Genomic DNA, 14,559 nt, shown 5'->3' with positions numbered 1-14,559 from the left:
GCAGTGTGAATAGGTTAGGCCGGATGCAGAATTATACCTGCTTACGGGAAAGCATGCACAAGTATTGGCCGATGACCTACGGCGCTATCATCTTTCACTGTTCTAAATAACGGTGTTCCAGTGCATTATGCGGCTTCTAACTCTAAGTCTGAGTGCAGTTATTGCATGTTGAGGCTGAGGAGTTTGTTCTAGGGTATATTTTAGAGTTATATTTGTGGCCCACCGCTGCGTCCTCGGTTGAACGCACCCCAATTCTTGTCGTCCGCAATTATGCAACATGAATGATTGAAATATTTGGAATAAGCAAAATTTGGAGCAGTGAGTTGTGAGTTCGAGACCGCAACAAGCTGTGAATGTTCTGCGATGTTAAGAATCGGCGACAGGCCTACGGCTTAATGAACGCTAAAACCGCTATTCTTTAATCGACCATATTTTATTCAGTCATACTTGCCGTGAGCCATGAATTCTACTCTCAAGGTTGCCTTAGAGCTAGCCACTTGAAAGTTGAGAGCCAGCATTACATCTTGGCCAGTGTGGTCCAGAGAGGCTGAGAGGCGCGGGTTCGATCCCAGCTCTGAGCGCCAGTTTCTGGTCAGAATCAGCGAGGAAGCCGGGCGGTTAGCAGAGCAGAATACTGTAAATTTTCTGCCATGTTAAGAATCTGCGACAGTAATGAACGCTGAAACAGCTATATTACATGTATATGTTACCATGCAATAACCACACGCAGCTTCAAAGACAGAAACAGCAGACCACGTTTGTATGGTAAGCCAGCCCAGTTCTGCATTACTTTAAGAGGTGTCAGCTGTAAATTCACTCACTTTTTTTTTTGTTTAATAACTATAGGATTCATGAAAACTGGTACACGTCTCATATCTACATTAAGGGTTGTAGTTTATTACGGACAAGAAACAAGTAAGACAGTTGTCATAATTTTGCCTCAGGTCAGATTATGAAAATGTTGTGTCACTGGCAGGAAATTAAACGTCGACATTAAATTTTGCGGCATGGCGCATGTTTTTAACTTAAAATAATATCAAACACTTCAAAATATGATGATGAAGACAACCGAACATTAACTCCAACGCACACCCGTTATCCCCTCCCAGAATCTAAGTAACATCCACAAATCTTGCTGTAAAAACTAATATCAACGAAGGAAGTTACGAGCAGTTAGCACCGGTCCCACAGTGTCAGCATCTATTTCAATCAATCGTCAGTTGTGGAAAGATCGGGTTCCAAAGGCCGGATCCCTTGTGAATCAAGTCACAAAAAATTCAAGAATCGGCAACAGGCCAGGGGCCTATTTCTTCATGCCGACACTGCACTATTCTGTTATCTCACCGTCACCACAGCGCCTAGCTATGCAAGCCAATCACAACAGCTCAGTTCCGATTGCACCGTACCAAACCGCCGGGACAAAGCCTCTTTATGGGCAATTTTCAATATGAACACATTATATTAAAGTAAATCGACGTTTGTGATGAAAATTGCGAGATTTACAGGTTCAAATTCTGTGGGTCTGACATTTATATCGCATTAAATAGTCTTATTTTATGATACATCAAATAAATATGATATTTAAAAAGTCAACTAGGTATTTTAAATATGTTCAGATGCAACCACGTCGCTCATAAAAGAACTTGGCTCTTCTTATCGTCTTTAAATAATTAAACTCGTATCTTTAATTACGAACAACTGTGAATCCCAAAGTGACTTTAGAAAGCCGAAATAGTCTATTATAATGCACTTCTGCATCGTTTAACGAAAACACACGGACAGAAGGCAGAAAATGGCGAAGATTTCAAAATAATTCTCTATGGGAAAGGCTTGGCGAACAATTGGCATCGTAATACAATAAACAATAGTTGCCTATTCATAACAATAGTTATGAATAGGTTGTAGAAAGTAGAATAGAATAGAAGTGTCGGCGTTGAAGAAATAGGTCCATGGCCTGTTGCCGATCCTTTATACTTTTCGTGGCTTGATTCACAAGGGATCCGGCCTTTGGAACCCGATCTTTCCATAACTGACGATTGATTGAGATAGCTGCTGGACTTATTGCCTGGGCCGTAAGGTGCTAGGCATTTAAAGACTGAAGATATGGTCCAGCAGTAATTTTACTTCCTCGCCATAAAAATGCACAGAGGACAAGATAACAAAATTAGTAATAACTCATTTTTTATTTAAATTCCCATGATATTCATCGTAAAGTATAAGCTCGTTCCCTATCACCGCAAACAAACTCTAAAGCACAAACGACGTTCACAATACTGTTCTATAACATTGATGATGGTTAAAAAAAAAAGAGTTCCGTTCTAAACTTTAAGTTTGGCAAGTGGTATAAATTCGAGCTGATAATCGCCCGCAATTAAATGGGATTAAAACCACGATCATTCTTATTTATAACAAAGATAGCGTTGGGAGTTATACAAGGGAGGTTAAGTTCGCTAACAGTAAATACTGAAGAAACGCAATGAAATACACATTTTGTTAAATAGTTTAAAGAGTAAAAAAACTTTTTGCCTGAAAAATAGGTTGTGAATCGCAACAATTTTCTTAGATTAATAATCGCTTTTTTTTTATCATCCAACAATGCGTACGGTCATTGACCTACAAGTGAAATGCCCATGAGGTCGAGGAGAGAAGTGGTAAACAACTCTTCATAAAAAAGAGTTAAGGCATAACAACTAGCAATATTATATTAGTGGTAAAGGCACGTTTTAATAATAGATAACAACTCAATTGCATGATCAGCTACTAATGCATCGAAATAACGAGCATTTGCATGAGTTATTCTAAACTCCATGATTCAGGTGAGAAAACGACCAAATAACTTGCTGAAAAAGCCACTAGCTAGACTGCAAATCAAGACTGATAAGGAACAAAGATGGGCAAAATCTCCAAGACAAGAGGTCGCTCTCGAAAGTTATTTCAACTCGTAATAACACTCAAAAGTTATTTCAAGTCTTAATAACATCTCAAAGAACTCCGCCAATAAACTGAATATTTGTAGCTTGACTGCAGGATAACTCGCACAATATAACCGGCGATGGGTCTGGTATGGTTAATAATTGGTATAATAATCAACGTTCCTGAGAGTATCATCAGTGAAAACAATGACTTCCTGTTACAAAAAATTACAAGACAAAAGCGCTCTTTAAACTCGCAGGAGGAAGGCACGTACATTCCCATGAACAACATTATTTACAATTTACATTATTTAACTTTAATTATAAATAGTAGAATCTCGGTCGGGATATTCAGTGATTACAACACATATAGCAAGGCATGAACAAACACGAAATTTTCTTATTTCCCGTATTAAATTATCGCTCAGGAAATAATTATAATTGGATACAAATCCGATTTAAAGGTAATTTTCAATACAATAACATATTATCAAAGTCAATAAAAGTTTGTTATGAAAACTACGCGAGCTGCAGGATTATAATTCAGGATGATAAATAATCAGCAAAGTTAATTCATGAAGATCGCTGGGAAAGTTGGACAAATAAGCATGCCAATAAAGCCCAAAAATAGACAATTATACCACTGAAAAAGCTCAAGGTTGAAAAATAGCAATGTATGAATAGGAGTAAACTATAAATATAGTGAGAAGTATAAGTTGAACACATTCTCTTCAGCAAACAATAGCTGATCACTAATTTTTAGAACATAAGAACCCGATGTCAGGTACAATCTATTTTTGAGGCAGACTTTTCATTGAACTGGCAAAGTTCACGCGCAAGACAGGCAAACATCGTCCACTGGAAACGCTCTATCTTCTCAGGCTGTCAGGGCGACACGTCCGCGCCAGGGATGGAGGCGGCACATCTACGTCAGTTCACTTATTCCAGTGTGCATGTCATCCATTAAAGAATGCTTGGTTCATATATAAAAGCGACCATATTTTGTCCTTTCAAGGGAATGAAGTTCGCTAAACCATGAAGATAATATGTTTTGCTTATTCAAGATAATATGGTTCGCCCATCAAAGGTACTATATTTTGCCTATTCAAGATAATATTGTTCGTCCAAATAAGATGATATGTTTTGCACATTCAAGGTAATATGATTAGCCCATTCAAGATAATACGGTTAAAGCTTTCAAGATAATTTGGTTCGCTCGTTCAAGAAAATATGGTTTGCTCATTCGAGATAATATATGGTTCGTCCAAACAATATGATATGGTTTGTTCATTAATTCATAATCATTTATTCACTTCTTGCGCTTGACGTTCATGGATAAGTCGGTCGGGAAAGCTTGTTGGAAACTGACATCGCTATCTCCGTTGTCATCGTTTCGACGAGTTGACTCTTCGTCATCTCGAAGTGTCGAGCCCTCGTCCTCCTCCTCCTCGTCGTCGCTGAGCAGCCACTTGGCACAGGAACTTCTTTCCGGGCGAAATTCTGCGACCAGTTTTGGGCTGGGCTGGCTAGATGTCTCAAGACTACTCAGGTGTCCCTCAGTTGTGTTGGGACGACTGCCAGCTGAATTTGGTCGATTGCCAGTTGAATTAGTTCGCCTGACACTTGGGCTTGATAAACTAGCACTTATACTTGATTGACTGGCAGTTTGACTTGATTGACTGGCAGTGGCATTCGATCGGCTGACAGTTGAGCTTGATTTACTGGCAGACGGGGGTGATCGATTGGTAGATCTTGGTCGATTGACAGTATTGGAACTAGACGGGTTGGCAGCAATGGGATAGTGTCGGCTGACACTGATCGAGCCTGCAACATTTGCTGGCATCGGTGCAATTTTCTGACCAGAACTAACACTCGTACCGCACGGAGGATTAGAGGAAAACGTAGAAGCATCATTAGATTTAGCATTGTCAGCACCGCGGTTGATAAGATCCAAGAAAATGCCGGCGTTGTTTTGGCCATAATCACTGGCTTTATCACTATGATACTCCTGTGCACCTTGACTTCTTATGCTGACTCGACATCTTTTACCATCAACGATCGTCTGGTTTATAACGCTACCAGTGAACGTCCCTGTGTTACTACAGCTACTGGAGCCTATAACGCTGCATGCGTCTGAGGGGCGTTGGAGGGAAGTAACAACGCTCGTGCTGATGCTGAGGTCGTTGCTCGCAAGTTTCCTGATGAAGTTGCTGTTGTTTATCACGCTAGCGAGATCGCTGGTAGATCCCATCGCAATGTTGCGGTTCGCGGAACTCGGTGACGAATCTTCGGAGCGCTTTACTTCGGCTCGTGGAAGCGATACTGAGGAGAAATTCAGATGAATTATATGGGCTAAATTCAACGTGAGTCATTTCGATGCTGAATACAGAAAACATGTAATCGCTAACGATGTTAGAATTACAGAGATTATGAATTAATTGGAATATCAAGTATTTTAAAGTTATCATGAGTAATGAGATGTGAATCGCATAAACTTCTCACCGATGTTGTGCGCGAAGCGTATAGGAAGATACAGGGGCGCGGCGACACCGTCTGCTGCAGGCGCATACATCGCATTGCTCACCACAGCGGCGCCTGCACATGCAGAGGTTATGAATACATGTAAAGTATTAGCAGAATTAAATGCAAGATATTGAGTTTGGGAAAGGATATATTGGATGGTTTAAATGACCGGCAGCCATCGATCGTCCTATATCACATTACGCACCACAACGGCACCTGCACCTGCAGATGTTATGAATACATGTAAAGTATTAGCAGAATTAAATGCAAGATATTGAGTTTGGGAAAGGATATTGGATGGTTTAAATGACAGGCAGCCATCGATCCTCTTATATCACATTACGCACCACAACGGCACTTGAACACAAGACATTACCATCAAGGTTTGCACACATGTATTTCATACACAAGTAGAATATAAGCTGCAGTGTGTTCAACACTCTGAGCAAGGCAGTTAAAATGGGTTTGATTTTTGGCCATAATTGGTTGCGAACATCATCATCTGCCCCCTGCACACTGGTATTATGATCCTTTAATGCACACTTATATGGATTTTATGTACCTGAAACTTATATTGTATTTAATGTATGTAGAAATTTCTTGCGTATGGATATCCAAATACCAATGCCGTTGGTAAAAAAAACTATTCCAATACAGATTCACAACATAGCCTATTTCTTCACTGCCGACACTTTTATTCTATACTATTCTATAGTTTTCAAATCGAGAATGTACTCCGATATACTCCGCTCATATCTAAATACATGAACATTTGTGATGAGTTATTGGTAACATGCACAAAAAGTGGGCGATAGAGTAAAAAATACAACTCAGTACTCACTGCAGTTAGTGACAGCTAGAGCGCATTTTCTCGTCGACGAAAACGTGAAGTCACGGACGGACGGGCGGACAGACGGACATGGCGAGCACAATAGTGCATTTTTTCCATAAATGAGAAAATGCGCTTAAAAGATGAACATTCGTAAAGAGTTACTGGTAAAATGTTCAAAAAGTGGACAGTAAAGTAAATAAATAAAGACAACAATCACTGCAATATAATAAGAACTGACCTTCAAGCGTAGAAGGAGGCGGCGTGGGCGTGATAAGCAGACCTGAGGGCAACTGCACGCTGCTGACGATGTTACAGCCGCTGCTTTTGCTGACAGCGCAAGCCACATCGCTGCTGATGCATGATAAACCGTCTCTGTCTCTCCTCTGGAAATAATTGATATCTTATCAGACGTTGTAAAGGGTCAGCGTCTCTCCTCTGGAAACAATTGATATCTTATCAGACGTTGTAAAGGGTCAGCGTCTCTCCTCTGGAAATAATTGAAATCTTATCAGACGTTGTAAAGGGACAGGGTCTCTCCTCTGGAAATAATTGAAATCTTATCAGACGTTGTAGAGGATCAATGGGATACATGCAATTTGTTGTTTCGGTTTCAAGTTACCTCTGACGCGACGTCTCGTAGGAATCCGTTGTAAATTTTCATTCAGATTTTTGGTTTGATTAGTTGTGCTTATTTTTGTGTCAGTTGTACCCTTGTCGTTCAGTGGTGTTTTAACCGATCGTAAATATTTTCAGAATTGTAGTATAAATTTATGTGATGAATTATATGATATAATTTCCTTTATAAGTTTATTGGTATTGTTAATTCTACATTTACTTTTATTTGTGTCTGCAGAAAGGCTTCGAAACAAGGACATACGTAGAATGATTCACGTCGTCCGTTTTATTATTCTGGTATTTATTCAGTTTTATTCATCCTACCCTCGATAGCGTGAGTACTTACCATATGACTATGCGTTAATGTCTGGGGCACTGACGGCTTCATTTTCATATTTATTTATTGAATGACCTCCTCATATTTATTTATTGAATTCAATGAATTATATTGAATAATTCAAATTGAATAATTCAATTAAACTGAGATTATTAATTTAATCTGGATATTTACACATGAATTAAATTTACCAGATATTCAAGTACGTCATCCTGAGGTCAAAACAACCTAGAAGCATGAGAAATTATTGTATGAATAGTTAAACAAAACGCGCGCCAACACTTGCAACGCGAACTTAGCTCAGCTACAACCGTTCCATTTTAATCAAGGCCCAATATTTGTGCCAACATTTCATGTACTCAGAAATTAAGAAATAAAAAAAAAATGTAAACATATTAGCAAATAAATGGTAGACATTTCAAATCAAAACTTTTCTGCTAATCCCAAATTATATTATAATTTATATTATAAAGACTTTATCTGAATTTATTAATAATTATGAAATTATATACATATTAGCAAATTACTGGAAAACATTTCAAATCAAAACTTTTCTGCTAATCCCAACATAAAATCAACAAAAGTGCCCCGATGTTCACCCGAGATTGGAGCGCGTCGTCGTGCGGTGGAGGGGAGGCGCCAGGAGAGGCTGGAGCGGAGGAACATTCGGACGCGGATGACGACGCTGCCAAAGAGTACTCAGCATGGCCGGCTGTAGCTGCTCCAACCTCGCAGCTCTGCACAGAGATATACAAATGATATACTAATTCTATAATGAACGCAATCCAGCGCTCTGAAATTACTCACGAAGAATAATTTCTGAGTACAATTTGTATGAATGATCTGCAATTGTGCAACGGTGTAAGAAATACCAGCCAGGAGATAATGTTAATTTGTTCCTAATCGTTGTTTAGAACGAAATGTTTCCAGGAGATTCTTCTCCACAGCGGGCTTGAACGCATGTTCCGAGTAATGCGCCAGTCTCCCAGCCTTAAATCCTTCAATTTTGAAGCGATTTTGATTCAGTTAAATAATAACTGTTTATAATTGCAGCAAAATGCCCCGAGTCTCAGGAGCCGAACTAAGCTGATCCAAATGAAATTTGTTCCCAATTCCGAGAATTGGGATCGCGTCGACGGCTGAATTGGGAGAAATGTTTATTCGTTAGATATAACGGTTAATTGAGGTGCAACTGAAAAAATGACTGCGATAACAAATATCATGAACAATATTAAGCAGTCTCCCCGGAAAATTGGAGGAAGTAACGTTTTCTTTGACAACATGCCTTCTGGACACGGTCAGACCATTTTCTTCCTGCTCCAAGTTTTTGATAGCACATGCATCATGCATGCACTGGATGAAAACACCTAAGAATAATTATTAAAATATAAATAAGCTAGCCTCGAATCGAATCAAAAACCAATAGGAAATCAATAAATAAAAATCTATTGCTTATCCTGTAAAAAAATTACTAATTCGTAAATTTATGCATCGGTAAATCAGATTTCAGAACTTGAAATGGACGGCCTCCTTGATGTTCAAAATTCCAGATCATCGTGGCAGCTTATAATCAATCGTTTTAATTTTACTTCTCCCGTTTTAATTCATCGTTAGTAAACAAATAAGTATAAGTAATTTGAATGGTTTGGTTGAACGATTTTATAAATAAATCACAAGCAAACATTGACTTCACTCCAAGTGAAAAAAATACGAAGAGAGTGAATAATTATAGTTTCTATAACACGTTAATTTACTAAATAATTACTGATGAGACACAAATTTATACAAATCTACCCGCTTATAAGGGCTTACGAAGCAGTGGAAAAATCAAACTGCATTAGCTAATTTATATGCTAGTTCGATGAAGGTAAATTAACCTTTACTAGGAATGCACGGCCGGCTTGGGGAGAAAAATTGTAATAAAAGATACCTTCACAAAAATTGAATTAATTATCCAGCAACTCTCTGAATTTCACTAAAAATTATTAAGTCATTACGTGCAAGAAAATCGACAGGCGTTGTTCGATTGCGATAAACTTCTGATGGCGTGAACAATTAAAAACATTTTTGTTGCTTGATTAGCCCACGGTGAAGCTGAAGTGAGTGTCCAGGGCCTATACTTTCAAAAAAAGTTAAGAGATCGTAAGTTCATCAGCCAATCATTGACGGCCTATCAAGCCAAATCCACCAATCACAGACAAGGAAATAGAGCATAAGTACTTACATCTATTTAGCGTATTTTGAAAGTATGGCCCCTACGTAACCCAGGTGCTCAATTCAAAGAAGCATTTTGTTTGAACGAGAATTGCAGTGCAAAATGCTGGTAGTTACTGTAGGCATTTAATGTGACTGCATGTAAATCATAAGAAACACGCAGAGCATCTGATACATTCAATTACATGACAAATAATAACAATTAATCATAGCCGATTTTAAAGTCAGTCATGTCATGAGATGCGAATCTCATTGGAGCGAAGGGGCATATAGGAATTTTTCATAATAAATAATAAACGCTAATTGCATTTCACATAGCGAGCATTGCTACGTGCCACAGCCTATAGCAGCTCATGATTTCACATAAGTCAAGCTCGACCAACAGCTAGCATCGACTACAAATTTATAATTGGACTAATCCATCAGGATCAATTAGAATCAAGACCGCGGAAAAACGCAGACCATCCATGGCTCGAGTCTCGGACGGACATCATCATGGGCACATCAACGGACGGTAGTTGATGTGAAATATTTGATGGACTGGATATGGAGTGCATGATTGACTGGATATGAAGCGATTGATGGACTGGATATGAATTGTTTGATGGACTGGATATGAAGCGCTTGATGGACTGGATATGAAGTGTTTGATGGACTGGATATGGAGTGCTTGATGGACTGGGGATGAAGGGTTTGATGGACTGGATATGAAGCGATTGATGGACTGGATATGAAGCGCTTGATGGACTGGATATGAAGTCCGCCGAGTGCCGTCGCGCGAGGTTACATCCCAATTATATCGCAGCTGACAACTTCAGAAATCTGTAGAAAATTGATTATGAATTTCACAGTTCGCTCTAACGCAGAAGTAAAACCAATATTAAATTTAGGTTTTATTCTTTAAACATGAGTTCCTTTCCGCGGAATTTGAAATACGTCAAAATTTTACAGACGCTGCAACTTCCCAAGCAATTTTTGAATAGAAAATCAACAGTGAAAATGTAATACAGATAATCATGGCACGGTCGTAAATATACGTTGGGTTTGCAAGCAATGCTGTTCTCGACGAAAGCTATGCTGAAACAAATTATGTTGTAACGAATAATTCAGAGGTTATTTATGTCAAATGATTAATCTTCCTTGTCATAAGTTGAGGATTTACAAACAGAAAAACTCCAATGAAAAGCATTCAAATTTTCACTACAGATTTTATTGCAATTAAAAGGTACAAAAATAATGATCCAATGGAATAAGAAGCAATGCCTATATTATGATATTAATTCACCGTCGGACAATCGCTTCAGGTCTTAAAAGCATTAAGAAAAGTAATGACCAATGCCCGTCTCCATTATATCGTGCAACAAAAAATTTATTTATTCTGTATTTTGCACAAGATAGGTGTAAAAATACTCCACCATCTTCTCAGTGAATAGGAGAGAAAAAATTACATATCTGGAGACGTGCAGTATGCCTAGAATTTGCGATGAGCGTGTAGCCAGACTACTTGAAGATGAGGAGATGAAAGAGACGAACTATTTGAATTTCTGTTAGACGCAACTTCCATTATAGTTATTTTAAACAGGGAGCGAATGATCAAAGTTGTTTATATATGTTGAAAAATTACATTTTTTGATGAACAACTTGCACCTCATATTAAAATGCCTGAAAATTATACAAGAGTTATGTACAAGATCATATATAGTTTGGAACGTACAATTCTATGCAGGCCATTAATGCGAGTACGAATTCTTTTTTTTTTTTAATTGACCAACTTTGATTTTTAGCCGATAAACTCTACTTAAAACTTCATTATATGACGATTATGATTGAACTTTATTGTAAAGGAGGACAGTTTTGGATGGAAATTATCACCCTAACGAATATCATAAGACGGTAAAAGTGTTCAAGACTTCATCGGCGAGCAGAAAAGCCGGAATGTAAACATGGGCAGTAACGGATGAATTTTCCCCTCGTTAACAAATTATTCCTTCATCGAAGACAATATGAGAGTTGAGATGAATGAAGTTATGCAGTAAGAAAAACAAATTCATAAAAATATTAAATTGCTTTGCTATAAAATAGGGTATATTTTACTAAAATAGGGTAAAATAGGGTATTTATTTTATATTGCTATAAAATATTAAACTGCTACCCTCAATGCTAGACCTGCATGCATCTTGTTGTGGAACGATATATAATTAAATTCTTCATAAGTATATAATCAATAATTTAACTAAGTTATAATCAAAAGAATGTATTCGTTAAATGTAAAGCCCACTGAATAAACTTACGCCTCACGAAAGTCTTCATTCGAGGCAATATCTTAACCCTCTACCGCCTGACACGAGTAACCGGAGCAATATTGTCACGCGCCTACTTCCCAAAAAGGATACGTTCTAGTGAGCGCAAAATGACTTGCACTGATGGTTGCCGCCACGTACGACAACTTTAAAATGTTCTCTGTTGCGTACAAACGTCCCCATGCAGGTTGCTACACTCAGTAGTTTACGTATAATTTAAGTTGACTGTTATGTTCCCGGAGAGTGACATACGGCGGTAGAGGGTTAACGATCTCCAACTATATAAGTCACGGTATATCAAATAACTGCAGGTGTAGCCCTCCTTGCTCACTCAGAAGCACACACTATATAACCAATGAACACGTTACGGAGACCAGCTCCATCATCCATTCTAAATCCGAGAATACATGAATAATTAAATTGTTCAAAACAAAGAACGCTTAAAAATAAACATAACGGGTGGAAACCTATCAAGTAACAATTTCATGCAGGTATGAAGAAAAAGCGTTAAATATTTGGCACGGTTTCGTAAAAATTATAAAGATTTCATGATATTAGTGAATAAAGATATTGAGGAAGCTTGAATTTTGAAATCAATAAACTTCAAGTCGCTAAGCTTGTTTGAACAACGCCTCCACATTTTTTCAGTGCTTGATATTGTAAATTAAAAGATTTTTCACATTAATTTTTTTAGATTGTAAAATTGCTACTAATTAATGTCCACTTCCGCACTTCGTAAGTATGGTAAAATTGGTTATAACTCTGTTCTATAATTTTAAGAGTATAATAAATGGAGCAGGTCTACAAAATGAAAGTCTGGGAAAATTTAGTAAAAATTTTTTCTTCCAAGTTCCTATCCATTAGCAACTGATGCACTCAAATTATCTTGAAACACACACTATTTATAAATAGAAATGCATTACTTATGACCATTTTTAGAACCATTTTTGAGGGCTGCAATATCAAACAATTGCTTACGTATATGTAGCCAGCTGGATCCACTCAGAAAACCTTCGATGCCGTGTGCAATTTGAGGCGAACATATGTCGAGACCACTTCATGTTCACCAGCATGTCGAGACCTGACTTCATGTTCGCCAGCATATGTCGAGACCTGACTTCATGTTCGCCAGCATATGTCGGGACCTGGCTTCATGTTCACCAGCATGTCGAGACCTGACTTCATGTTCACCAGCATGTCGCGACCTGACTTCATGTTCACCAGCATGTGTCGAGACCTGACTTCATGTTCGCCAGCATATGTCAAGACCTGACTTCATGTTCACCAGCATATGTCGGGACCTGACTTCATGTTCACCAGCATGTCGAGGCCATTATCGAGTGAAGCGTAGAGCAGCCTCTGAAGTCGTCTTATGAATATGTAGGAGAGCACCACAGGCCAAGCATATCGTCGCAGTAACATTTAATAGCAAACCTTAAAGCGGCAATCTTTGCTTGATCACATCGAGATCGAGAACAAGACTACACTTGATGGCTTGTGTTGGTATTCACAATGTCTTCTGCAAGTATTTTCAATTGCTTGCAAAATATCACATCTTTGAGTCAGTTTGCAAAAATATTATCAATCAGACATGTAATGCAGAAACAATTTTAGCAAGTGGCAAGTGAAGAGTTATGCGCTGATATTTTATGAACGTTTGTTCAACACTGACATCGACGACATCGAAAAATTCTGTAAGCGTCATTGAATCGGGCGTTCCGAAAATCGCCTCCTGTGCCGCCATTTTTGCCCATAATATTACTGTGCGGAGAGTGCAAAATGCCCCCATGCAGGCGCGAGATTTTGGTCTTCGTTTTTAGACAGGAGTCATAACATATGTATTGACTGTGCTGGAATTTTGTAATGATATTTCTTAACAAAACACTACCCGCATCTAAAAAACAAATTCGCTAATTATGAGAATCTATAGTAGAAGGAAAATGATCAGATTATTCTAGAAAATACAGCTCAGCAACAACAAGGCATGTTAAGAAAATATATATGCTCAAATTGATCGATTTTTAAGTCCCATTGCGGGAACGAGTGTAGTTAGTGAAATTATCTTCTATACAAAATGATCTTTTTTTGGAATAATGAATTAAGATTGTGATGAGTGCCTAGCTCAATCCTAAATTTCACAGATACATAGATTAGCTAATGACATGCTGAGAATGTTATGTTTTTATGATTTATCTTCTAGTCGTCGTCTTTAATCAAACCCGAAGATCGTTAAGCAAAGATCATAGAGAAAGATCATGAAGTCAGTCTGAAATGGAAAATTCTTCATGAAAAAAATTCAATTTAAATGTTGCTGCAAAATTCAATTCTTTCAGTACTTTCTCGTGACTGAATAATAGTGAATCCACTATCGAAATATTTCAGGAATATTGTGTAGAATACAATTGACTTTGGCGACTAAGGAAGCTGTTATTTAATGAAACGGCTGTGCGTCAAAGAAATAGGGTATATCCAAAACGGACCTTGAACAAACAAAACGGCTATTGTGTAACAAATTGAGTCAACGTGCATTATGACCCCTGCATACTAATGCACAATTACTCGACCAAATACTTGAATATACACGAACGCAGCGTGACCACGGTGGGTGTCCTGAATAAATGCTGATGTCGAGGACAGCTGCGACAATGGCGCGGGCAAACAGAAGCACGCTGCTGGCTGCTCGAGAACATTAAAGCGATGTCAGGGCTGTTGAATATTTATAAGGAACGGCGCACCGCATAACCTGTAGACATTAATATGTTTAAGCTTTGCCAACGAGATCGCTATCAAGACTTGGAAGCTGCAGCAGCTGCGCGGGAGTCTGTT

The 14,559-nt window shown here is 38.3% G+C and overlaps 1 protein-coding gene across 1 annotated transcript in view; it reads right to left on the bottom strand.

Annotated features, from left to right (window-relative positions):
* Nucleotides 1-2,161: 2,161 nt before the first annotated feature.
* The window catches only part of LOC108675030, a 154,261-nt gene continuing 141,863 nt past the window's right edge, over nucleotides 2,162-14,559 (bottom strand). Inside the window, exons 3-6 of the mRNA XM_047883381.1 lie at nucleotides 7,819-7,956; nucleotides 6,506-6,650; nucleotides 5,415-5,507; nucleotides 2,162-5,234 (exon numbers count right to left, since the gene is read on the bottom strand). Coding sequence (XP_047739337.1) covers nucleotides 4,222-5,234; nucleotides 5,415-5,507; nucleotides 6,506-6,650; nucleotides 7,819-7,956 — 1,389 coding nt within the window. The 3' untranslated portion in view covers nucleotides 2,162-4,221. The remainder of the gene's footprint in view (nucleotides 5,235-5,414; nucleotides 5,508-6,505; nucleotides 6,651-7,818; nucleotides 7,957-14,559) is intronic.

The sequence above is a fragment of the Hyalella azteca genome, unplaced genomic scaffold, assembly GCF_000764305.2.
Source record: "Hyalella azteca isolate HAZT.00-mixed unplaced genomic scaffold, Hazt_2.0.2 contig12774, whole genome shotgun sequence".
Lineage (NCBI taxonomy): Eukaryota > Metazoa > Arthropoda > Malacostraca > Amphipoda > Hyalellidae > Hyalella > Hyalella azteca.
This window is presented reverse-complemented; position numbering and strand designations above follow the sequence as displayed.